Source organism: Ammodytes marinus (genome assembly GCF_949987685.1).
Source record: "Ammodytes marinus genome assembly, chromosome: 3".
NCBI classification, from domain to species: Eukaryota; Metazoa; Chordata; class Actinopteri; order Uranoscopiformes; family Ammodytidae; genus Ammodytes; species Ammodytes marinus.
The window spans coordinates 9,759,475-9,783,970 of NC_137232.1; the positions used below are offsets into that span (position 1 = coordinate 9,759,475).

The following is a 24,496-nucleotide window of genomic DNA, read 5'->3' on the forward strand; positions in this document are numbered from 1 at the left end:
CTGCACAATTAAATGTAATACCACTAAAAACGTCCCTCATAGTATTATTACTACAAAATGTTTTCGAAACCCCCTTTTTTCCCAAGTTATTCTTATGAATTGGGAATAAAAACCCTGACATGAGACAAGTATCTGTGGAGGGATGTTATGAAAATAATAATTATATCCAGTAAAATGTAGCTATGAAAAGGAATGATGAAATACTATTTCTTAATGCATGTAATTCAGATAGTTATATTTGTATAATGAATATTTCATGTCTTTTTTTACTCATTCAATATTGATACCTGTTATTCCATATGCTTCAGGTTAAATTGTAATTAGTTACATTCAAAATGGCGAAATGAAGGAAAATGATGTTCAAACCCTGGTTGGGTTACTTGTTTCACTCAGTGGTACAGCTCTAGTCTTAAATGGGTCAATGTAGTGTTATAAATCTGCACATAGGAAAATAAACATATGGACAAGCAGTGCTGCAGCTTGTCCATATGCCAATGTATCGTATCCATAACGAAACAAACGGTGGTTTGGTTACTACGACATTTTGAATCTATTACTTTAACATAAAATGGCAAGACTCATCAACTTCATCCCGAGGTTTGTGACACAGGACCAGTTTGTTCAGAGAGGGGTTATCCTTGTCAGGCTGCAATGCCAGGAAATAATCCTTGTACCATAAGGACTCCATCATGTATTGGTTTGTTGATCTTGGTGATTTACTTATCAGCAGGAACAGAGCCTTGTGAGCATCTTCTTTAATTTTGTCTGGAATATCCTACAGAAAAACACACACAGCAAACAGGATTTAGCTGAAATGTCTCATTCAAAAGAATAGAAAGTCTCAGGAGCATAGATAAGATAAGCCTTAACTGCTTCCCCTGATATACCAGCATGACACTGCAACCACAGGTATGTCATTTTGTCATCTCAAATAAGATGATCATTTACATACAATTTCTTAATTTAACATACAACTAAATACTGTCTTGAGGTAGCCTATGTTTTGCTCAGTCTTATTTAAGGTTGAACATGGGTCTGGAAACGACATTGTCATTTAGTAGGCTAGTTTTAAGAGGCAGGATCAACGGACGTAGACCAAAATGCCTCGGTACGCAATTGGATAGACCTTCAACTGTGTGACCTAACATCATCTATCCTAACCATTACGAATAAACACAAACAAATCATCAAGTTTTTCACCGGAAACACGCAGGACACGGAAGCACCACAAAACGCTTGGAAGTGCAGGCGGTTTCACTTCGGTGCCAGACGTGCAGCGCTGCGCTACTCGCGCACGCAGCACCGATTTCTTTCTGCTAGCCACGAGCAAATCGGACAGAAACCGCATTAAAGAACAGGGGCATTGCTAGACCCTTTTACTGGGACACGAGCCCCAGTGTTGATCTGCTGTGCCCCTGTAAAAAAAATATATATACACCTTTTATTCACCACAATATTGCACATTTCATCTCACAGCAGGCATTTCTGTGCATTTTAGCTTTATGTCTAGCAACACCCCTGTTAAAACCCCCATTAAAATGGGTCAACAAACATGTTATTAAGGTTTGAATGTGTTCATTGAAGCAGGGAAAGAGCAGAGGCTCTACTACTGGGAAACGGTGCGAAAAAAAAAAAGATCTGAATAATCCCATAACTAGGCGCCACGGGTGTGGACATACATGCACAGTAGATAGAAATACAAACACATATTGTAAATGAATGAGGTTGGGAGCTGACTGGTGCTGAGAAATTCGCTCTCGGTGTGACCAAGAAAATTATTTTCGGAGCGCTGCACAGCGCTCCCGGGTGCTTCCGCGTCCAATGTGTTTCCCGCGTTAGTCAATACCGAAGTGCTTACCATTTCCTCGGGATATATGCCATGCTGCTCTGTGCAGCACACCACCTTCTTCTGAGACTCTTCATTCACATAAAGCATCACTGGCTTCCCCTGCCTTTTTGCCAGGTTCGTGTCTCTGTACATTTGGATGTTGAATTTGCAGTCTAAAAAAAGGGAACACAGGATCAGCAAAGAGGTAAACTATTGCTGACCTCTGTAATGTGCCGTGTCTGTGTTTTCTGTTTTGCATCATGACTAAATCTGTGTCACTTTCAACAAAGAGCCTGCCTTTTTTGGACAGACTCAGACTATTTTATACTGTATAAAGAATAGTTTCAGGTTTTTCCCCCAGTCCATTTTCATATTACAATACTCATGACGTATTCAACAATGTCTTGGTTGCTGCCTGTAATCATTACTTATGTCTTACTTATGCCATCATAATCTACTTATTATGGCTGTGAAGACAAGCTTTCCTAACATGTAAAAGAAATGCCTATGGATAACACTATATGGACAAAAGTATAGGGCCACCTACACATTCCACCTCTCAGATCTTTTATGACATCCCATTTTAATCTCACGGGCCTTAATATGGATGGAGTGAGTCATTGCCAGAAGCCGGAGCCGACAAACGTTCCTCAACATCGGCATTTTGTAACAAAAGTGTCACATTTTTACATCTGACAAATAACTTAATTGATTTCCAGCAAATTGCTAAATGCTGAATATGTCCATATTGCAAGCTGTCACGAAAAAGACTAAATTAAAGTAGAGTCATTTGTTGTGTTGGGCTGTAGTTTACCAGATTGACATTGCTGTGTTGCAGTCAGGTGTTGACCTTCAAATGTTCTATCGTCGTTTAAAAGCAGGAAACGATTTTCCTTGCATTGGATCAATGTTATAAAGCAATCTTTGGACCTTTTGTAAGCATCTTCTTCCACATCTGCATTTTAGAGACGACAAAATTGTTATTAAACCCTATAGATCATAAACTTGTAATCAGCATAGGTGCATTCCTATATTGAATGCACACAAATGTGTTGCATAGGACTATGTATTTAAAAAAGTAAATAAAAAAAAATTACCTGTTTCAGCCACTTTAAATATGGAGCAGTGGGCAGCAAAAGAGAAAATGTCAGGATTGATGTACAGATATTCCAAAAATAATTATGAAGAGAATGAATGAAGTAGTTTATGGAATCACTTTACCTTCAAAGCAGAAATCATTGTCACATATTTGAACAAATGTCACAGGGGAACAGCAATTGGTAGCCATCAGTTAGCCCTGCTAAAAAAAATATTTCGGTTATGGGTATATTGTGCATAAATATTACCTGAAGATCCACTATCTGGCTGTACGTGCTATGTGTGCTGAATACAAGTCAATACACCGCCTAAGCTCTATAAGCGGGCATGCTAGCTACGGTGGGCATCTTTGTTTGTATACACTTTGTTTACATGCCAAAGGGGGCCGCTAGAATAGATACAGACCCGTAGCCAGTCCTCATATCCACTTTAAAAGCTGAGATCTTGGCCTGCTCAGTAGTTTTAAGTGGATAGGACTGTTTACTTTGATTTGTCACCAATCTGTACAGCCCAGTATAATAACTCCTCTAAAATATGATACAATTGTAGGCTACATAAATGTTCCAATTTATTTGTAATATTAGTACAGGATATTCCCATCAATGAGTCCAAAATTAAATAGTTCTTCACGCAATTTTTTATTCCATCAGGTGCCTGGTATATTCCTGATGCTTTTTTCAGCCAAACACCCTGAGGGCTGAACAAACCTGCTAAACCAGGATGCATTTTTCTGATGTTAGCAAGTGGTAGCCTATACACCTAAGTGTCAAACAATATTTTACTGGAATGCTGCTTGTGAGCTTCTTGCTAAATTTACCACAAAACACTGAATAATAAATAATTAAATAAATAAAGACACTGAGCAAAAGCCTACTTTAAAAAAAAGAAGAGACATTTCAGTGAAAAAGACCCAAATGACTTATCAAGGTCAAACTGAACACACGTAAATGGACTGAAGCCAGCATGCCGCCGCACCTTTAAGAGCGGACGTGTTTAGTGGAACATGATGGCGGGTCGCATAACATTACATAGCCTACCTTGGCTTTACACTAGCGTTCCATTCCTCTTTACTACTGCGTTACCTTTCTTTCTCCTCTAAAATGACGGCGACGGACAGGGAAATTGATAACATAATCAAATACAAACTTCCCGACAAAGCCTTCAGCCTTATTTGTATCATTGTTTTAACATAGACTATTTAAACAATATAGTTACTCACTTTGGTTGTAAGATGCAGAATAACTGATGCGTACTCAAAGTCTCTAGATTGATGTCAAAGAAAGTATGTTGGTAGCATGTGTAAGTTTGCTTCCAGATGTTCCACTGCCCTGCGGAGGACTGTGATAGACATTGGCGAATGAAAGACTGGCTTAATAATAATAAAAAAACGAGCTACATGGTACGTGTGGAGGTGGGAGCCTGGCGCGCGCTTCCCGGTTTTAGATTAGACGGAAGTGAAAATAGTTTAGGACTATTACCGCCTTCCTGTTTCATTTTTCTGTAAAATGTAACGTCAGCTGTGCTGTTGTTTGGCTTGATCCATGCAATACATCTAGGCCTACACGAATCATTTTAAGAGCATTGTATTTAATGTAACGCCTTAACATTTGAAGTGATTCTTTCCCTTTCCTCTCGTATTAAATGAGCTTGAGGGCTCTGGCAATCTGTCTGTCTGCCACCAGAGGGCAACAACGAGCTGCGGGGAAAATGTCGAAAATGCGGCAGGAATAAATCACTCCGTTTTATTATGGATTCATTGTTTTTAGCCTGTAAACTCATATTGTGCGAAATAGGTGAGCCTGATGTAGTATAAATATTTGTCAACTAAATTTGAATTGGAGTATTATTTTTTAATACATTTGTTTGAACCATTAGATCGATGTACATGTGCAACTATTCAAGTTCTTATTTAACCTGCTGGGCGTTCTAGGCCTACAAGTTACAACAGCAACAAGCACCTCTTTGTTTTCTTTTTGTGCAATACCAATTTGAGCAATAAGTCATACTGAGGGATAGACTGGATACACAAGGTGGCAAGAGAGAAACAGTTTACATTCTTTATATAGGCTATGCAGACTGTTGCACTTTGTAAAAGAAATGAATAAGACACAGTGAACTTTTTAAAAAGCTATCAACAGTGAAGATGAAAACATATTATGAATGCCTTTGCATATGTTATATGGGCTTGATTTAGGGAAAGGTCATAAACTAAAAGGAAGTTTATTTATTACATTTTTGCAGTGTTTTTTTAAGGTTCATTTGGCCTTCTCAAAGAAGCACATGTGCTTTAAGTGGCTTGTACTTTTAAGAGAATTCCACCTCTTGTTAGTCAGAGATTACTGCATAAAGACAACTCAAACCAAATGTACCTACATTCTCCATAACTTCAGCTAAAGTGGCTTTAGTAAATTTTTTTGAAGGATCACATTGGTGCTTGTAGGCTATGTGCAAGGAGTTGCTTGTAGTGTGAAACCAACAGAGAATTATCGCCCAACCCTTCAGTTCCCCCGCTCTATGGAGCTTTATAGTTTGTTTGAAATACATATTTTGGTTCGCTCTCCATGATCTTACCTTTTCAGCCAACAGTTTTTTTTAGATTGCTAAACCACAGTGTACACAACTGGAGTGACATATGCAAAACTATACAGTCTGCACTACCAACAGTCACTGGAGCTGAACAGTTCACATCACCTGCAAAACAGGCTCAGTGCAGCAAACACTATGAACAACGCTCATTGAAATAACACACACTGTCACTAAGAACACACTAAGAGTAGAAACACTAGCATCAAACCCCAATACAGAAATTACAAACTTGTAATCTTCATAGTTTGAATAATTTGAGTTCACACAAATTAAGTAATGTTTTTTTTAGGAAAGAGTGAAATTCATTCACATGAAATTGTTTTTTTCTCTATAGTTTTACCAGTTTTTTTAGGTAAACAAAAATAAATGAAAATCAGAAGTTTGCTTCAATAGATATATCTTATATTGTATTAATAACATTTCCAAATGTAGTATTTATCTCCGTTAATATTCTATAATTGTAATACAGAAATGAATTACTGTAATGTTGTCATTTTCTGTGAGGATGCAACTCTCACCTGTTTGTTTGATGGAAAATTTGTATAACAGATGCAAATTTAGATCTTTGCAGATTGGGTTGAACCCTCAACCCTGCCTCTCTCAATGATTCACAACAGGGTCTATCAGTGTAACCCTTGCTGTATTTAATCAGAAACTAGCTCTTTGTCTACTAGTCTTCCTCCAAGCATCCCCACTCTACTTGCCACTCTTCTCCCTCCAACAACCGTCTTCATTGGTCCATTTAAAAGAGCATTCCCTATACTGTATGTTCACTAACAAGTGTTTCAGTTGAAATTGCAATCCGCAGTGTTTGAAATAGGCTGAAATCCATTCTGTTTTGAATGTGTGGTTTACAGTTGTGACAGCAGTGTGTTAGCATTTGAACAAAGTGCTGGAAATCCACAATGCTGTGCAGGTTGTGGTTAAGGCATGAGGTACATGTTTAGAGCTTCGAAAATTGTGTTTAATCAATGAAAAACGAGCTAGAGTTTGGTCCACATGAACTGCTGCTGTGCATGGTGTTGTTAGAGATGTGCACATGTCGCACCAGTTGTGCCCACAGCGATCGTAACAAACTGTAAGAGCAACATTTTTGTTTATAGGTTTTTGCTACCACAAAGTGGCCGAAAATAATACAGTTTAAGAATGACATCAACTACATTGACATCTGAAAGTTACCCAGGCTGTTGTTTTATTTTTTCTTATCTACATTCAATTCAAAGCATAAGGAACTGTTGGCTTTTTTGAAATGATCAAGGCAAGGCAATCTTATCCATGTCCCCAGAATGACTATTGTAAAGCCAATAGGTATTTTATTCATTTTGTGACAACATAATTCAGAAAATATGGAAAACTGATATCCAACACTAAAGCCTGCATTCCAAATATTTATTAGGCACTATCCCCAGTTTATTACCTCCTCTCATGGTTGGGAATGTTTAAGTCCTGGAACAAAGGACAGAAAAAAGGACCAGTCTGAGAGAATCACCCTTCTTAAGAGACTCTTAGACTTTGTTCACATAGGGAAATATCCACTGATGGTAGAGGAAATGATAGGGGAAAGACACACATATCTAAATTACAGAATTGTAAAAATTGGTGAGAAAAAAGGAACTATTCCCTTAGCGCTACAAGTTGATGACTTGGCACCAATATAACATCTAGCTTTATCTGTGAAGTTCAGAGTGAGGACTTCCTTATCACGAAACATTAAGTCTTTGAAGGGTTGTCAAACAGTGGTTAAACTCCAGCTGACTTCACTCACGATGGATATTGAACCATAAGAAGAGTCATTGAAAAGTCAAGGTGTCATGCAGCGTACAAGATTGCACTGAAAACAACACCCTAGGACAGGGGGTCAAACTCATTTTCACAAAGGGCCACGCAACAACATGATATTCGCACTAAGGGGCCTGGCCAGACATGTCGTTTACTGACATGCCTTCTTTTTAGTCCAAAACTGTAAACAACATATCTAGTTATATAACCTATACAGGGGCATGGGCTAGGTTTCATTTAAAAATGTTGGGGGGCAAATTATAGGTGGTGGGTATGGGGGGGCTCCCCCCTCATTTTTTGAGCGTCAAACACTTAATATCATGCAGTTTGGTATATTTTTAACTCCCAATATGTGCCTTTTCTGCATCAATTTATGGTGGAAATGTCTTTATTTTTGTAAAGGAAAAGACAACATAAACCAGTGGCTTGCCCAATCCTGAAGTGGAGATAGTGTACACAGCTGGATTTGTAAAGAAAAAAAGTCTGATTTTTAATGACTCTAGCTCTGTGCCCTTCACTGAAAATGTATAATTAGCTTCATAGCTTTATTAACAATTGATCAAACGATGTTTGTTGCGAAAAGCAACAAACTTTATTCTCATCAACCTTCTTTCCAGCAATAAGAGGCAGCCAATTTCACAATGCTACATTTAAGTCATAGTTCAACATTTTGGTAATCATTATTCACCTAATTGGGGATAGTAAGATGAGAAGATTGATACCACTCTCAAAGCTGTATGTTTAATACAAAGCAACAGACAGCAGGTGAGTGGCTTAGCTTAGCAAAAAACTGGAACCAGGGAGAAACAAAAAAAACGTGTTTTTAAATGGTGGATTATTATTGCTGACTAGCTCTGGCTAGTTATCAATCTAGCCTCCAGTCAGACCAGGCCCTCCCAACGTTCAGTCAGTTGGTGGAAGTCAGCCCCTGATTGGTTTTTGTAGTAGTTGATGGATCCATTCAACATGGAATGACGAATATGAATGTGAGCCAGGCTGGTCTCATGAGGCGAGATTGACAACTTATCAGCAGCAGTTAGGTCAGCATGTACATTCGGACAAGGCATTTTTTGACCAGGCTCCTTCCAATTCAGATTGGAGAAAGTCCAGACTGATCTGTAGGAGAGAAACCGATGTGAAGGTTGCAAGGTTGATCAGGCTGGTCTCACCAGTCTTTGACATCATCATCACCGTGGGTCAGATTTTTACATAAGAAGGGCTGCCTACTATGTTTTTGGTCTCCCGAAATCCAGTGTTTTCCCTAGTTAGAAATGGCCTGTTTCTATGTAATAGAGGTAATAATAATAATTAATAATAATAATAATTGATAGGTTTTATATAGCGCTTTATTGCCTAGGCACTCAAAGACGCTTTACAGGGTTCCTGGTTCAATTCGTTCACACACAGTCATACCGGTGGTGGTAAACTACGAGAGTAGCCACAGCTGCCCTGGGGCAGACTGACGGAAGCGTGGCTGCCATTTGGCGCCAACGGCCCCTCCGACCACCACCTCAAACATACAGCAATCATACACATTCACACAAGGCAAGGTGGGTGAAGTGTCTTGCCCAAGGACACAACAACCATGACACAGGTGGCCGGGCGGGGATCGAACCGCCAACCCTTGGATCGTTGGCCAACCCGCTTAACCACCTGAGCCACAGTCGCCCCAAAACTGAGGTAAACTGAGCACATGTTATTATTTACAGTAAATGAACTGCTTACACTCTAGCCACTTGTGCATATGCTTTACAATATGCCTAACAATTACCAATGTTCATTCCAGTTGATATACAGTCCCGGACAAAAGTCTTGTCACTTATCCATTTTGTAGAAACAACAGCTTATAACCTGACTTTTAATTAATCCATTGGTTTTAGAAATGGCTCATATGAAAGCTAAAACCCTCCCAAATTATGTTTATACTAAAATAAATTTGCTTCACTGAAGAAATATTGATCATTTAATGAACACAGAAAGGTCAGATTTTGGCAAGACAAAAGTGTTGTCGCCTACAGAGAGTAATGTGAACATTTAACAAATAATTTACTTCAAATACAAAAATATGTTGCATAACATCAGTGAATTAAGTAGTGGTGCTGTGAGATCCATATTTAATATCTTGCATGACTTCCATGAGCTTGAAGGACTGCATCCATGCGGTTCGACAATGATTCATACAATTCATTGATGAAATCATCAGGAATAGCAAAGAAAGCAGTCTTACCTGCCTCTCAGAGTTCATCAAGATTCTTTGGTTTGGTCTTCCATGCTTCCTCTTTCATTGAACCCCAGACATGCCCAATGATGTTCATGTCTGGTGACTGGGCTGGCCAGTCCTGGAGCACCTTGATCTTCTTCGCCTTGAGGAACTTTGATGTAGAGATGGAAGTATGCGATGGAGCACCACCCTGCTGCAACATTTGACCCCTTTTATGGTTGGGAATGTAAGAGGTCTTCTTCTTGATATTTTAGGCTAATGATATTGCCTTCCACCCTGCAAATCTCTCGCACACCCCCATACTGGATGTAACCCCAGAACATGATTTTTCCGCCACCAAACTTGACTGTTTTCTGGGTGAATCTCGGATCCATGCAGGCTCCAGTAGGTCTCCTGCAATATTTGTGGCAGCTGTGATGGAATTCAACCGAAGATTCATCTGAGAAATCCACCTTCTGCCACTTTTCCAGCGTCCATCCTTTTAGCAGGCTTTGGGCCTTAGAAAGTGCCACATGTTTTTTTTAATTGCCTTTTATTTAGTTTAGTGCTGGTTTCTGGGCACTGATTCGACCAGGAAGGTGGATTTCTCACATGGTTGCTCCATCGCATACTTCCATCTCTACATCAAAGTTCATCAAGGCGAAGAAGATCAAGGTGCTCCAGGACTGGCCAGCCCAGTCACCAGACATGAACATCATTGAGCATGTCTGGGGTTCAATGAAAGAGGAAGCATGGAAGACCAAACCAAAGAATCTTGATGAACTCTGGAAGGCAGGTAAGGCTGCTTTCTTTGCTATTTCTGATGATTTCATCAATGAATTGTATGAATCATTGTCGAACCGCATGGATGCAGTCCTTCAAGCTCATGGAAGTCATGCAAGATATTAAATATGGATCTCACAGCACCACTACTTAATTCACTGATGTTATGCAACATATTTTTGTATTTGAAGTAAATTATTTGTTAAATTTTCACATTACTCTCTGTAGGCGACAACACTTTTGTCTTGCCAAAATCTGACCTTTCTGTGTTCATTAAATGATCAATAATTCTTCAGTGAAGCAAATTTATTTTAGTATATTAAACATCATTTGGGAGGGTTTTAGCTTTCATATGAGCCATTTCTAAAACCAACGGATCAATTAAAAGTCAGGTTATAAGCTGTTGTTTCTACAAAATGGATAAGTGACAAGACTTTTGTCCGGGACTGTAGATAACACAAAGTGAGAACAGATAAGGTCTATCGCATATGCTATTAAACCATATACAGTGAAAGACCACACGTCCTCATAATCTATGTAAACTTAGCATGACCCTGAGATGAAGAGTTAAAGGTGCAAATTGAATAAAGACAATAACAGAATGAAGAGTTATTTTTATTAGTAATCTACCTCCTATCTTGAACATTTAACGTTTATGAAACCCGTAAGAGAAAACGAGAGACCATAGGCGAAAATAATGCTAGTTTTATACATTTGGATATGCCTTTGGGTCCAATCCAATGCCTCACCATTGTCATATAACCATTATTCATCTGACATGGTCACATACACATACAATACCTCATCGCCATTCATCCTGCCATCTCTTTCACCCACTTCCGAAACAAATGCACACGCAGTAAATATTGTATTTTATTTGTTGGTTGCTCAAAACTGATATCCAATAAAATGTTTATCCGTGTCTACTGGATGTTTAAATAATGTAGGCAATTGTTTGCCAACACATTTGTCATGACTCCCATACTGATATGTTTACAAATTTGTTTTGTCAAGCTGGTCAAGGTGTATTTTGCTCATAATTGTCGATATAGTGTTTTAAAAGTTCAAACCTTTTGGTGACCCAAGTTTGTTCTGAATCATGGGATGTTTTCAAGCCCTGTCCCACTCCCAGTGAAAACCTTTGTACTGTTACAGTATATATGAGTGTTTCTTTCACTACTCTGCTCAAAAAACAAGGATGAGTAAACCCAGCATATAGTTTGATGAGTGTGAGGGACCCGTACATCTTAAGTGTAAGCAAATGCCCAAGCACTAGTGCATGAAGCATGTTGGATGGATCGTAGAGATTCTGTATACCCACAAAGTGTGTACCAAGGGCAACACATCACAATATACCAAGTAGGCCTATAAACAAATACAATAAAATACAACTACAAAGACATGGATAGACAATATAACTGAGTCTTTAAGAATCCCAATGGGAAATTCATTGTCAGAGTGGCAGCATGAACAAAGGTATTAGTATAAACTTTCTCAGGCCTGGCCATTGTATTGACATAGGCTAATATATTGAAATATCTAGATTATAATTCATTAATTAGCCCTGTTTGGGAAAAAAGCCTTTGAACCCTATATCTGAACATACTGTATATGTATGGAGCATGTTTGCATTATATAATGATGCAACACAGAGACACCACACGCACTGCAATCATGGAGTTAACCTAATTTCCCCTACACACATGGTGTGAAGCTTATTTCCCTAGTTCTCTGTGTGAGTGGATCTTTGTGAAGCACACTGCCCAGAGCGACACATTGCTACTATATCTGGCATCAAAATCAACCGAGGAAAGAAGGGCTGTGCTTTTCCCTCTATTTTCAGCTTCACTTGTCAATAAGAACATTTTTTATATAAGAGAATGAATCAACAGGCGATTCAGCAACCGTATCATGACATTTCAAAAAATGCAAGGGAGTGATTAGCTCATCTTAGCATGTCATAGAGCCTTGAACAGAGTAACTATTAGGTCTACTTGACACACATCAGTGTTTCCATCCATGTGCTTTTTCACGTAATTGGGGAAAGTTAGATGAGAAGATTGATCCAACTCTCAAAGCTGTATGTTTAATGCAACGCAACAGACAGCAGCTGAGTGTCTTAGCTTACCACATGACTGGAACCAGGGAGAAACAATGTTTTTTGTTTTAAAATGGTGGATTATTATTGCTGACTGACTCAGCTGTTCAATTAACCTGGTAGCTGAATTAGTTTGTTGGTTGTTTCACTTTGTGAAAAAGTGCCCCAGCTCCTTTTCCCCCTGAAGGTTGATGTTAGATTCCATTACAATGTATTCATAATTCATGTCAATTGAGTGGTCTTTGTTTGAGGCGTTTTTAAACTCTGCAACACTGCTATTCATTTTGGAAGTATCCACATTAATACAATGAAATTGAACTAAATAATAGTCATGTACAAAATGTGAGATTTTATGATGTACTTTTAGTCTCCTGTCTTGGCTAAAATAATTTTATTTTTATTTAAACTAGGGCAGTAAGGAGCCCTCCTTTACATTACCTGCCAGGAGAGACCAGCCTGATCTCGCAAGCCCCACATCTGTATGTCTCCCACAGAACGGTCAGAACTTTCTTTAATCTCCATGGGGAAGAGCCAAGCCCCGTCTGTTTGTTCATGTAGTTATCAATCTAGCCTCCAGTCAGATCAGGCTCTCCCAACGTTCTGTCCGTTAGTGGAAGGCAGCCCCTGATTGGTTTTTGTATTCGTTGATGGATCCATTCAACATGGAATGACAGATATGAATGTGAGATATGGCTGGTCTCACGAGGCCAGATTGACAATTTATCAGCAGCTGCCTTCCACCATAAGCGATGAAAGTTAGGTCAGTGTGTACATTCTGACTAGGCATTTTTTGACCAGGCTCCTTCCAACACAGATTGGAGAAAGTCCAGACTGATCTGTGGGAGAGAAACCGGTGTGACGCTTGCAAGGTTGATCAGGCTGGTCTCACGAGTCTATTGCATATGCTATTAAACCATATAGGCCTACAGTGAAAGTCCTCCTAATCTATGTAAATTTAGCATGACCCTGAGATGAAGAGTTAAGAGGTGCAAATTGAATAAAGATAATAATAGAATGAAGACTTGTTTTTATTATTGTTCTATTAAACTTCCTATGTTGAACATTTAAATGTTTATGAAGCAGTTTCATTTTTCTTCTGATAATCATAAAAACCCTAGATGTTGAACCCTAGATGTGAACATACTGTACAGTTATGGAGCATGTTTGTATTATATAATGATGCAACACAGAGACACCACACCTAGCACTGCAATCATGGAGTTAACTTCCCCTACACACATGGAGTGAACCTAATTTCACTAGTTGTCTGTGTGAGTGGATCTTTGTGAAGCGCACTGCCCAGAGACACATTGCTACTATATCTGGCATCAAAATCAACCGAGGAAAGAAGGGCTGTGCTTTTCCCTCTATTTTCAGCTTCACTTGTCAATAAGAACATTTTTTATATAAGAGAATGAATCAACAGGCGATTCAGCAACCGTATCATGACATTTCAAAAAATGCAAGGGAGTGATTAGCTCATCTTAGCATGTCATAGAGCCTTGAACAGAGTAACTATTAGGTCTACTTGACACACATCAGTGTTTCCATCCATGTGCTTTTTCACGTAATTGGGGAAAGTTAGATGAGAAGATTGATCCAACTCTCAAAGCTGTATGTTTAATGCAACGCAACAGACAGCAGCTGAGTGTCTTAGCTTACCACATGACTGGAACCAGGGAGAAACAATGTTTTTTGTTTTAAAATGGTGGATTATTATTGCTGACTGACTCAGCTGTTCAATTAACCTGGTAGCTGAATTAGTTTGTTGGTTGTTTCACTTTGTGAAAAAGTGCCCCAGCTCCTTTTCCCCCTGAAGGTTGATGTTAGATTCCATTACAATGTATTCATAATTCATGTCAATTGAGTGGTCTTTGTTTGAGGCGTTTTTAAACTCTGCAACACTGCTATTCATTTTGGAAGTATCCACATTAATACAATGAAATTGAACTAAATAATAGTCATGTACAAAATGTGAGTGTTTTTCCCTCTATTTTCAGCTTCACTTGTCTGGGTCAATAACAAAATTGTTTACATAAGAGAATGAATCAACAGGCGATTCAGCAACCGTATCATGACATTTAGAAAATTGCAAGGGGAGTGATAAGCTCATCTTAGCATGTCATAGAGCCTTGAACAGAGTAACTATTAGGCCTACTTGCCATCCACCCAACAGTTTTGTGAAAATGAGTAAGAAGTTAACCTCATTGTCTCTTACGTGGGAAGTCACTGCAGTGATATTTTAATATATTACAAAAGGTATAACCCCTTAAAACAAAAACAAATAGATAAAAGAGGGAGTTTTAGTGAGTGTATATTTGAACTATGAAAAGATCAAGGCAAGCCGTTTCTCCCTACTTCCAGTAAACCATTAGCGTTAGGGATGCACCGAAAACTGAATGTATTTTTTAAAATTCTCAGATACTTTGAAATGCTTCCACACTACCTACATATTTGCTACATTTATAAAGAGTGAGCATCTCACTACATGCTAGTTGCTATTTCATTGCGTCATCAAAAACACAATTGTGCGGTAGAAATGATTTAGCCTTTTCAGCTGAACACCGAAGGTGCTTTTTTGGTTTTGGTTGCTATTTTCAGTCAAACAATTTTGTTTGCCGAACCTTTGGTGAATCCCTCATTAGCGTGGTATCCATCATCTCATGTAACATTCAGAAAATGGTTAAATATTCAAGCGTAACTTCTGTCACCCCATGAGTAACTACAACAACACTGTCGGTGCATCTACATGAGATAAGCCATTGGTGATCACGCATGGATTTTATTCCTTCTGCTATACGTCCAGGTTTTTTTCTTAGTAAAATCACTGAAAAATGTTGTGGGCGCTTCTTGGAATTTTTCTGATCTCCAGCACCGAGTCAGGGGGACACACCAGTTTGTAAATGCTGCCATACTGAGAAATACAGAGGGATATTTTTGGGAGCTGGAGGCTTAATCGACTTTGTGTCAGTTAAGTCAGCAAGTGAAAAAGTTGCGCTCCACACTGGGTCCTTGGCCAATTTGATGTAGTGAAACGAAACCCCACATTGCCTTGGTTAAGTGTTTGAGTGGGTGAATGAGAGGCAAAAAATGTACAGCGCTTTGGGTCTGAGGCTTAATATGACAAGACCAACAACAAAATCCATAGCTTGAACTTTGTTCGACTGTCATTTATGATCGAAATATGTAAGCAAACATAGTTCTCTGAAACAAAAGCAAGCAGTTAAGGAGAGGAGAGAAGAAAGAAGAAGAAAATTTAATTCCACAATAATCTCGCGTCTCTGAAGAATCTCTCTGCTCCACACTGCGCTGTGGTACATAAGCACAAATGTGTCGAATTACAGCTTTAATAGCTTCAATTTAATTTTCCTATTCTTATCATGCAAGCAGAAAATAATGCATCTACAAAATGATTGAGGGGAAGTTCCAGTCTCGACACACTACAGCTTTGACACTGGAGGCTCTTTAAATCGTTTAGTTATGCAGCTGCTGCTGTCTTCAATCTGCACTCAATACTGTGATTGCTGCAGGGCCTCAAATTGTTTTTGTGGGCAAGATTAGTTAAAGTATAGCTGCAAAGTAAAGTAAAACATTGTCAGTATTTATATTGTGGAGTAGTTGCAGGCCCTAAAAGTGGGCAGTCACACAGGTTTGGCTGCAGACCTCAGTTGTCCCTCTACTATAATTTACACTGAAATGTCAGATCCTTATTCTGAGCTTGAACTGTAAAATGACTTATTTGAACTGAGCTTTAAATCTTAACCATATTTGTATTTTTCAGTTTCTAACAATTAAACAATGTCAATAATCTGCTACCTGTGACCACTTAATTGATGGTTGAAAAAAGGAAAAGATACTGAAGCAGATTATATTGCATATTGAGTATTGCATTCACCAAAGTAAAAAACAAATATTTTCTTGTATTATTAAAATCAAGATTTCATAATTATAAAATTAGTAAACAAGAAAAACGCATGTTCCCCTAATCTTTGTAACTCAAACTTTGCATAACCACAAGATGATGAGTTATCCAAAGGTGCAAATGGAATGTATAAATACAATTAGGGATGGGCATTTTAAGAAATGTCCTTTTTTTTTTTTTTTTTAACCTTTATTTATACAGGTATATCCCATTGAGACCGAAGACTCTTTTGCAAGGGAGACCTGTTTTCCTTTCCCACGTTACCATTCACACACACATATTCATACACCGATAGCAGGCTAACTATCGACATTCACACGAGGTAAGGTGGGTGAAGTGTCTTGCCCAAGGACACAACAACTGTGACACAGGTGGCAGGGCGGGGATCGAACCTCCAACCCTTTGATCATCGGCCGACCCGCTCTACCAACTGAGCCACAGTCGCCCCTAAATGATCGCTCATCGGGAAATTTAACTATCCATTATCGATTTATTCATTATTTCTTTACATATTAAAAATGGCATATGACAGAAAATCCAATGTAAAGTACAATCCATTAAAACAAGGAAGTGGTCCAACTTTAAAATATAAAATGATAATAGGCTAATATGCGCAGTAGTCCTATTAAAAGCCAGAGGCTCTGAGCCAAATAATGAGCCAATGCTTTGTCAAGTTGGGCTGTATGTTAATGCATCAGCAATTAATGTAAAAAATCATCAGCATCATTGATCCAAGAGCATGTGGCGAAGAGAACTGAATTAACCTGTTCATTGATCGGTCACGTCTGTACATTATACGATAAGCGAATTACGGCCGTATCTGCAACTGATACTAATACTGAATCATATCTCTCCTATCTCTAATGTCAACTGACTTCCAAATAAGGCTCTGACTCAATGTCTGACTAATTACTACCTATCGTATAGCAATTTAGATTGTTAAGTACATCTCACCTGTATGTGACACCTGTAAAGAATTACAGAGATAAGGGAGTCAACCCTGCAGTCGTCATGCTGTCTGTTAGCTGATTCAACGTTTTCTTATTGAAACCATAAAATGCTCAGTTGACCTACTTATGGGTGACACACATTGATACATTTTTCAGTTTGCGAAGCAGATATCCAGCACTCATTTAACTAAAATCGTTTATTGCGCCTCATGAACCCGAAAGGGGAAATCTCAGCCACAAAGAGAACAATTCTATAATGGTTTAATTATTCCATAAATAGAATTTTGCAACAAATACAATACAAAAAGACTGATTGTGTGTTTCTATAAAAAAAAAACATCATCTGCTCCCTCATATCTAAACATATGCATGACTATATAGCATGACACATTTAAGTAGAAATTACAAGGAGCAATAAAGACATATTTTAAAAGACTGCTAAATGATGCCACTGTAATGTTGCCACTTTGTCAGAAAAGTGATTATCTCTGTGAATAAGTTACTACTGTTTTTTTTTTAAATCTTGTGATCACACAGTGTTTCTGGTTTGTTAGGGTTACACAAGCAGTAAATAGCTTTCTGATTGCCAACTTATATGACTGTTCCTCTGGGGCGTAACAGCCATGAGGAGAGTATAAAGCTGAGCGTTGGTCTTGGAGAAACAGCAGCACCACTAGAGGAGTGTATAGGTCTTTGACACTGCGACATACTTGAGAGACAAAGCTACAGCCATGGACAGCAGCACACAGAACAAAACTCCTGGTAAATATTCGACCGGACATGTAAACTGTTCTTTATTATTTTATGTAGAATTGTTGATCATGGCTTGCAGTTGTGTAAATTTTGTTAACTTTTCCCCGCCCAAAGGACTTCAAAAATCCAAGTCAAGGAAGAACATCAACCATTTTACAGACGTGCATGGTCTGCCTTGCATTGAGAAGATTGTGAGCTCAGTGGAGGAAACCCCTGAGCCCATTAGCACCAACATCACTGGTAAAATACCCAAATGGATCAACGGGAGCTTATTGAGAAACGGGCCTGGGAAGTTTGAGATCGGAAACCAGAAGTGAGTAGGCCTATAACATCTTGTTGATAGAGTTGTTGATACATCTAGGCTCCAGCAGCCACTACATCAGAAAGCTGACTCCTTTCTCCCATTTCATCCATTCTCCTCAGGTTTAACCACTGGTTTGATGGTATGGCTCTCCTGCACCAGTTTAAAATAGTTAACGGTCAGGTCACCTACAGAAGCCGCTTCCTGTCCAGTGACAGTTACGAGGCTAACAAGGAGCACAACCGCATCGCAGTGTCAGAGTTTGGTACCCTCACCATGCCAGACCCATGCAAAAATTTCTTCCAGCGCTTCTTGTCAAGATTTGAATTACCAAGTGAGTATTTGATCAAACTGCATGCACAGGAACCAGGCTCTTGTAATGCAGAAAATACGATTTACGTAACTTAAAAGTAAATACAGTCAAGTTTAATTTTCATCTGAAATAGGCTACATAATTTGAGTGTACAAAGATAGTTTGTCTTTGTTTTCCTGTGCTGTGTTTTAAACTTTTGCATCTTCTTGTTGCCCTCTAGAGCCGACAGATAATGCCAATGTGAGCTTTGTGACCTACAAGGGTGATTATTATGTCAGCACGGAAACTAATTGCATGCACAAGGTGGACCCTGAGACATTGAAGACAATGAAAAAGGTAACAAGATACTGGATATAGTTGTAAGACATGTAGTAGATAGTTCAGTTTTCAGCAGTTTTCTTTATTGACCTTGTCACCTAAGGCAAGTCATAAACTATATTGTTGTGAATTTATAGAAGGCTGGCAGGATGGCATAAACACTGTGGAAACCTTGTTTAAAATAGTAGAAATCAATTTATGATATCAAAGTTGGGTGTTTCAATAAGCTTTTACAAAAATCTGATTGAAAATAAATGTTCACATACATTATTTAAAAAATGTTTTTAAATGTTCAAGCGGTCTCTATGGCAAGGATACTTGTTTTTATAGAACATTCGGACAGAGAATTACAGCAATTTCATTGGTTGCATAATACTAATTGTGTTATAAGATCAGAGCATAACTTGCCTCATTTACACTAAATTTCTGTAAAGGTTATCAAACTTAAATGACAATATTTTTCATTTGGATTTATTCAAATGCCTTACTCTTTTTTATTAAATGCTTACTATCATGCAACTAACTCAACTAATTACATAGTAAGGAGGATTTTGTGGATTTGGGTTAACAGGGGCTTTAAAAGTATTTGCGCTAATGTATCTGTACCTATTAGGTGGACTGGGGCAAATTCATTGCTGTGAATGGAGCTACTGCACACCCTCACACTGATGCTGATGGAACAACGTACAACATGGGGAATTCCTACACTGCTAAAGGTATTTAAGAAACATCAAATGAGTTAGTTTGTTTGTTCACACAGCAACATTGGAGTCTGTTTATTAATAGTGTACGTGAAGCAAAAATAACTGGTAAAATTATATCTGTGCTTGCAGGAGCTTCCTACAACATCATCCGAGTGCCACCGACGAAAGCAACAGATGAGGAAACCCTGGAGGGAGCCACAGTGCTGTGCTCTATTCCCTCAGAAGACAAGGGCAACCCATCCTACTACCACAGCTTTGGTGAGCAAAAGTCCTTCCACTAAAATTAAAGTACTGAATGCTTTTCCCCTTGAGCCTTGACTATATATCCATTCAAAGGAGTTAATCTGTACGTGTATCCTACCAAAATGTTAAATGAAAATAACGTTTAAGTTTGATTTGAATGTTTCCAAGTTCCATGCACACCGATTATACATTTTGGGAATAAAAGAGCACTGTTATTTGATCAAGAATAGGTTTGGCAGATACTCTCAGCTGAGGTTTTGGAACTGTAATCTGGAGTTTAAAAAGTTTGGTGCATCACTTGTTGCATCATTAAACAGTCTAAACAAAATGCAGCATCCTTCCATCAGTTTGAATACGAAAATAACATCATCTTTTCAATCTATTATAGCAATGAGTGAGAACTACGTGGTGTTCATTGAGCAGCCAATCAAGATGAACCTGTTAAAGATTGTAACAGGCAAGATAACTGGGAAAAGCATCAGTGAAGCCATTACCTGGGACCCAACAGTCGAAACTATCTTCCACCTTATTCACAAGAAGACAGGGAAGGTAAGGCATTAACACAGACCCTCAATCTTCTTAAATGAAGCCTTTTTACCAATCTTGTACTTCATATTAAAAAATACGGGTTGTGTTCATTCTTCTGTTAACTTGTGCGTTCCAGCAAAGCTCTATCAAGTACATTGCCCAGCCGTTGTCGACCTTCCACCAAATCAACGCATATGAGGAGAACGGCTTGTTGATCATGGACATGTGTGTTTCTGATGATGGCCAGGCAATCAATAACTACAACGTCCAAAACCTGCGCAAGTCTGGGGCAGCTCTTGATGAGGTAAGGTTTAAGGAAAGTGCATTATCCCAAAAGTTGTGTGTTCCATGCTCCCACTACTTGTCCATACATAAGGGTAATTTAAGTGGATTGCTTAAGTAGCTTTTGGTTCAGCAGAGCAGTAATTGGTTTGTTGAGGCAAAAAAAATAATGTTTTTTGTTTTGATTATTTTTTCCCATCAGGTGTATAACACCATGTGCAGAGTCTTCCCACGGCGTTTCGTTCTGCCTCTCAATGTGGACTGTGAAACACCCTACGGCCAGAACTTGAACAAGCTGCCCAACAGCACAGCCACTTGTATAAGGATGGCCAAGGACAAGGTAGGCAGGCAGGCAATACGATCTGCATGTATCAACACTGAAAAGTGTTAATCTCAACCCGTACTGATAGCATAAGAACAATAGGTGAAACCCTAGCTTGAGAAAATTCCACCACTTACAGAAAAGTTAACTAGTATGCTTACTATTTCCCTCATAATGCTGTAACGTATGTTTTATATATTTTATGTTAAATTTAACGTTATGTGAAAAATATTTGGAACACATACAGTACTAGGAAACGTTTTCCTTGTGAACCCTTTGATCTGACGTTTTTTACTTAGTTTTTAAATAACATTTTTAACACGGTTAATGAAGGAAATTAACTATATACTGTAGTACTCTAACTGCCAATGTTTTCTGAGTGGCATTACTCATGGTACTCTTTGTACAGGTAATCTGTACACATGAGGACCTCCACGGGGAGGATCTTCATCAATATGGAGGCCTGGAGTTCCCTCAGATCAACTATGCCAAGTACAACACCCACTCCTACCGCTACTTCTATGGCTGTGGCTTCAGACATCTTGTAGGAGACACACTGATCAAGATGGACCTCCAGGGGAGAAAAATGAAGGTAAGTTCAACTTATTTTTCTCTCATATGTGTCCATCTGTTTTCAACTTCCTTCAGGCATTCATGCCACCTCAATGCAGTGAAGTTTTATTCTATAATATTGTAGCAAATAAAAGGGAGATGAAATCTAACTTTCAGCCTATGGTCATTACAAGTAAAATACAAGTCATAATATGCATATAGTTCAAAGTACTTTTAAATGACCAATAACATACCTTTAGATTTGAACAATGTAAAATAAAAGCAATTTATAACCAAACTACAGCAAACTTGAACTCTAAGAATCAAGACCAACTACTTTATTTTCTCACAGGTGTGGGAAAAACCTGGTCTTTATCCCTCCGAGCCAATCTTCGTGCCCTCCCCTAATGCCAAGGAGGAAGATGATGGTGTCATCTTGTCTGTGGTCATCACTCCAAATATGGTCAGTGAGGTTAAGTCAAAGATATTTTAGCAGAAACCGTATCTCCGATAGTGGGACCCCATTTTTATTTCTGTATCTTTGGAAACTTTATTTATTTTGTCTTCCTGTATCTTTTTTTTCCAGGACAAAAGTACGTTCCTCCTGGTGTTAGATGCCAAAACGTTTGAGGAGCTGGGCAGGGCTGCAGTGCCTGTCAACATTCCATACGGTTTCCACGGGACGTTCAATGCTACGGCATAGAGGTGTGAGGAGGGGAAAAAAATTATGAACGTACCTTTGACCTCTTAGAGATAAAAGTCAAGGCAAACATGTAAACCATAGACTGTAGACTAAAACCTATGTAAATATTTGTTTGTAATGTTTTCTTTGTTTCATCAAACATTTAGAGGTCACTATAGAGATGTAAATGTATTGTTTGTTTGGACTTGAGAGCAAAAAAAAAAAAAAAAGACCATCTCAAGTGTTTACATATTGTAGCTGTTATATTGATGTTGTGCTGTGTTAAAAACCTTTTGAAAACATAGACTGTTGTAAATATGTTGTTTTTCTATAATTTAAACTAATAGTTTGAATATTTCAAATTCAAGCACATTAACATAGTAAGTTAAGAGCTGTGGGCGGCTGAAATAGGTGGCGTCTCGGCAGCAGAAGATAATTTCTGTGACTGCAATAAAATGCACACATCAGAAGAAGTTCAGTTTAAGTTCAAGATTAGTACAGACCATTTTTATGGCATCTTGAGTTCTGGGATGCCATAAACTGATAAGTAAATGCATATCTTGGCACAGGGCCAACATGTTGTAGAAAAGTATGTTATTAATGAATTATTAAACAAATGAGTATGACTTAATGGAAATGTACCTTTTTAAATAAATGCAGTAAAACATCCTGAATACAAAAATAAAAAATGAACTTAAAAATGTGGTTTATGTGAATTTATTTTACCCTTATAGTTATAAAAGTTTCTAAATGTCACAACTGCGCATATAACATGTTCATAACCAGGGTATTGTAATATTGTAGAAAGGCCCTGTATTTCTGTAACTGGATTAATATGGATAGTACTCTTGTTCTATAGAAACTGTACATATCAGTCAGTCAATTATATAATACTATTAAAAAAAACACTGAAATGCCGTCAGTGGCTCGTGGTGTATTTGTTATAGGTTCCCGCCAAAGCTCAATTTAATTTGAAATCATTTCTGATAGCCCACAGTTGGGTACAGTCACTTTACCTATTTTTTTCAGTCTATGTGTTTACAATGCACATTGCTACCTATTGGCAAACCTTATGTCATATTCACGACATGTTGTGTGCTGTTTGAGGCTTTACATTAGGCAGCATATGTTGTGATCCTTCAATGGGATCCATTCATGCCAAACATTTTTGGATTCCTGTATTTAGCCTATTAATTATTGTTGCCTTTTTTAGTGCATACTTCATTAAGAGTTATTCTTGCTACAAGGCTAAATTCAAATGTAAGCCTTGTATGACAATTAACAGGTGAAATTGTGATATGTGTTGAGATCTGAGGAAGAATAAACAATATCCTATTTAAAATGATTATTTAATTAAACTCAATTAAGTAACATTAAACATTTTAAAGTTTATTTAATAGCCAAAGCTATGCCACATTGTATGAAGTTGACACTTAGTCCATGTCACATTTTCACAAAGTAGTAGTAAATATATCTAACATACAAACTGCAGAAGGCACATTTACAAAACATTAACAACAATACGTTTTTGGTTTTGGTTCCGCGAGACGGGCCGAAATTGCTGTAGTACGCATGACAGGCCAGTAGTTGGCAGTTACACTTGTAGCCTGTTAGAAAGCTGTTCCAGTTCAATTTGGCTCATGTAAACAATCTGTTTACTGTAACCAAACAATTAATGGAGCTTCTGGGGTGAGCGCAGCCCGGGTTACAAGTATTGCAAATTACAACTTTCTGTCCTCTTTTTTCAATGTGTACTACTTGTAAAAAAGGATGGTGCAGCGAAGTGGGTTCAGTTAGTCTACAATTTGTTGGAGGAGCTTTAAAAAGCTTATTAGAGATAACAACACAAACATAGCTCGGTAATCGCAGCGTAAAAGGTTGTCTTCTAACTCGGGAGTGATGTGGCTATTTGACAGCAAATGTAATAGACATGTGCAGTGTGGAGCCATGATGTCATCGTTATCACAGGGAATGGCATTGCTTTTTACATGGTGACGCTGGAGTTGCGTTTTCAAAAGATTTCACTCTGAAACCTGGTTTCAAAAGTTTGCATTTTTAGTCCCAGATAACGCTGATGTCGTGTAAATGAAGGCCCGAAACATAAATATACTTTTGTGTTGAAAACGTTAATGTAAACAGCCCCTTACTTAGAGATAATTTGCTTTAGATTATTCCTACTGGACAACCGAAAAAAAAATTGTCTTTGATTTAGGCAGGAAATTAAATGTCAGGGGATCATTAGGACTCATCCTCT

General features: G+C 38.3%; 2 protein-coding genes across 4 annotated transcripts; one reads left to right on the forward strand and one right to left on the reverse strand.

The window, feature by feature from the left end:
• Nucleotides 1-553: 553 nt before the first annotated feature.
• LOC307248559 (uncharacterized protein) lies at nt 554-4,350 on the reverse strand (the record flags this gene model as incomplete). Of its 3 annotated transcripts, none has more annotated exons than XM_080024974.1 (6): nt 4,146-4,350; nt 3,050-3,125; nt 2,926-2,937; nt 2,643-2,783; nt 1,859-2,001; nt 554-775 (listed from the first exon to the last, which is right to left on the reverse strand). In XM_080024974.1, exons 2-6 carry the CDS (start codon nt 3,114-3,116, stop codon nt 554-556), a joined length of 585 nt encoding a protein of 194 aa, XP_079881100.1. In that variant the 5' UTR covers nt 3,117-3,125; nt 4,146-4,350. The 3 variants fall into 3 exon arrangements, with proteins under 3 accessions (XP_079881100.1, XP_079881099.1, XP_079881101.1); XM_080024973.1 differs by having other exon boundaries at nt 3,050-3,128; XM_080024975.1 differs by lacking the exon at nt 2,926-2,937 and having other exon boundaries at nt 3,050-3,128.
• A 13,567-nt stretch (nt 4,351-17,917) lies between these two features.
• Nucleotides 17,918-22,856, forward strand: LOC307248589 (carotenoid-cleaving dioxygenase, mitochondrial-like). The gene is made up of 12 exons (XM_080025009.1): nt 17,918-18,006; nt 18,112-18,310; nt 18,421-18,632; nt 18,832-18,947; nt 19,543-19,645; nt 19,763-19,891; nt 20,265-20,425; nt 20,541-20,708; nt 20,889-21,026; nt 21,418-21,600; nt 21,913-22,023; nt 22,147-22,856. The coding sequence occupies exons 1-12, from the start codon at nt 17,976-17,978 to the stop codon at nt 22,261-22,263; spliced, it is 1,668 nt and encodes a 555-aa protein (XP_079881135.1). The 5' UTR covers nt 17,918-17,975; the 3' UTR covers nt 22,264-22,856.
• The last annotated feature ends 1,640 nt before the right edge of the window (nt 22,857-24,496 follow it).

Excerpts from the sequence above, each read along its gene's own strand:
- LOC307248589 (XM_080025009.1), top strand. The coding sequence starts at position 17,976 with ATGGACAGCAGCACACAGAACAAAACTCCTG. Across the intron at positions 18,007-18,111 it reads CACACAGAACAAAACTCCTG|GACTTCAAAAATCCAAGTCA; the intron begins GTAAATATTCGA and ends CCCCGCCCAAAG. Across the intron at positions 18,633-18,831 it reads GTCAAGATTTGAATTACCAA|AGCCGACAGATAATGCCAAT; the intron begins GTGAGTATTTGA and ends GTTGCCCTCTAG.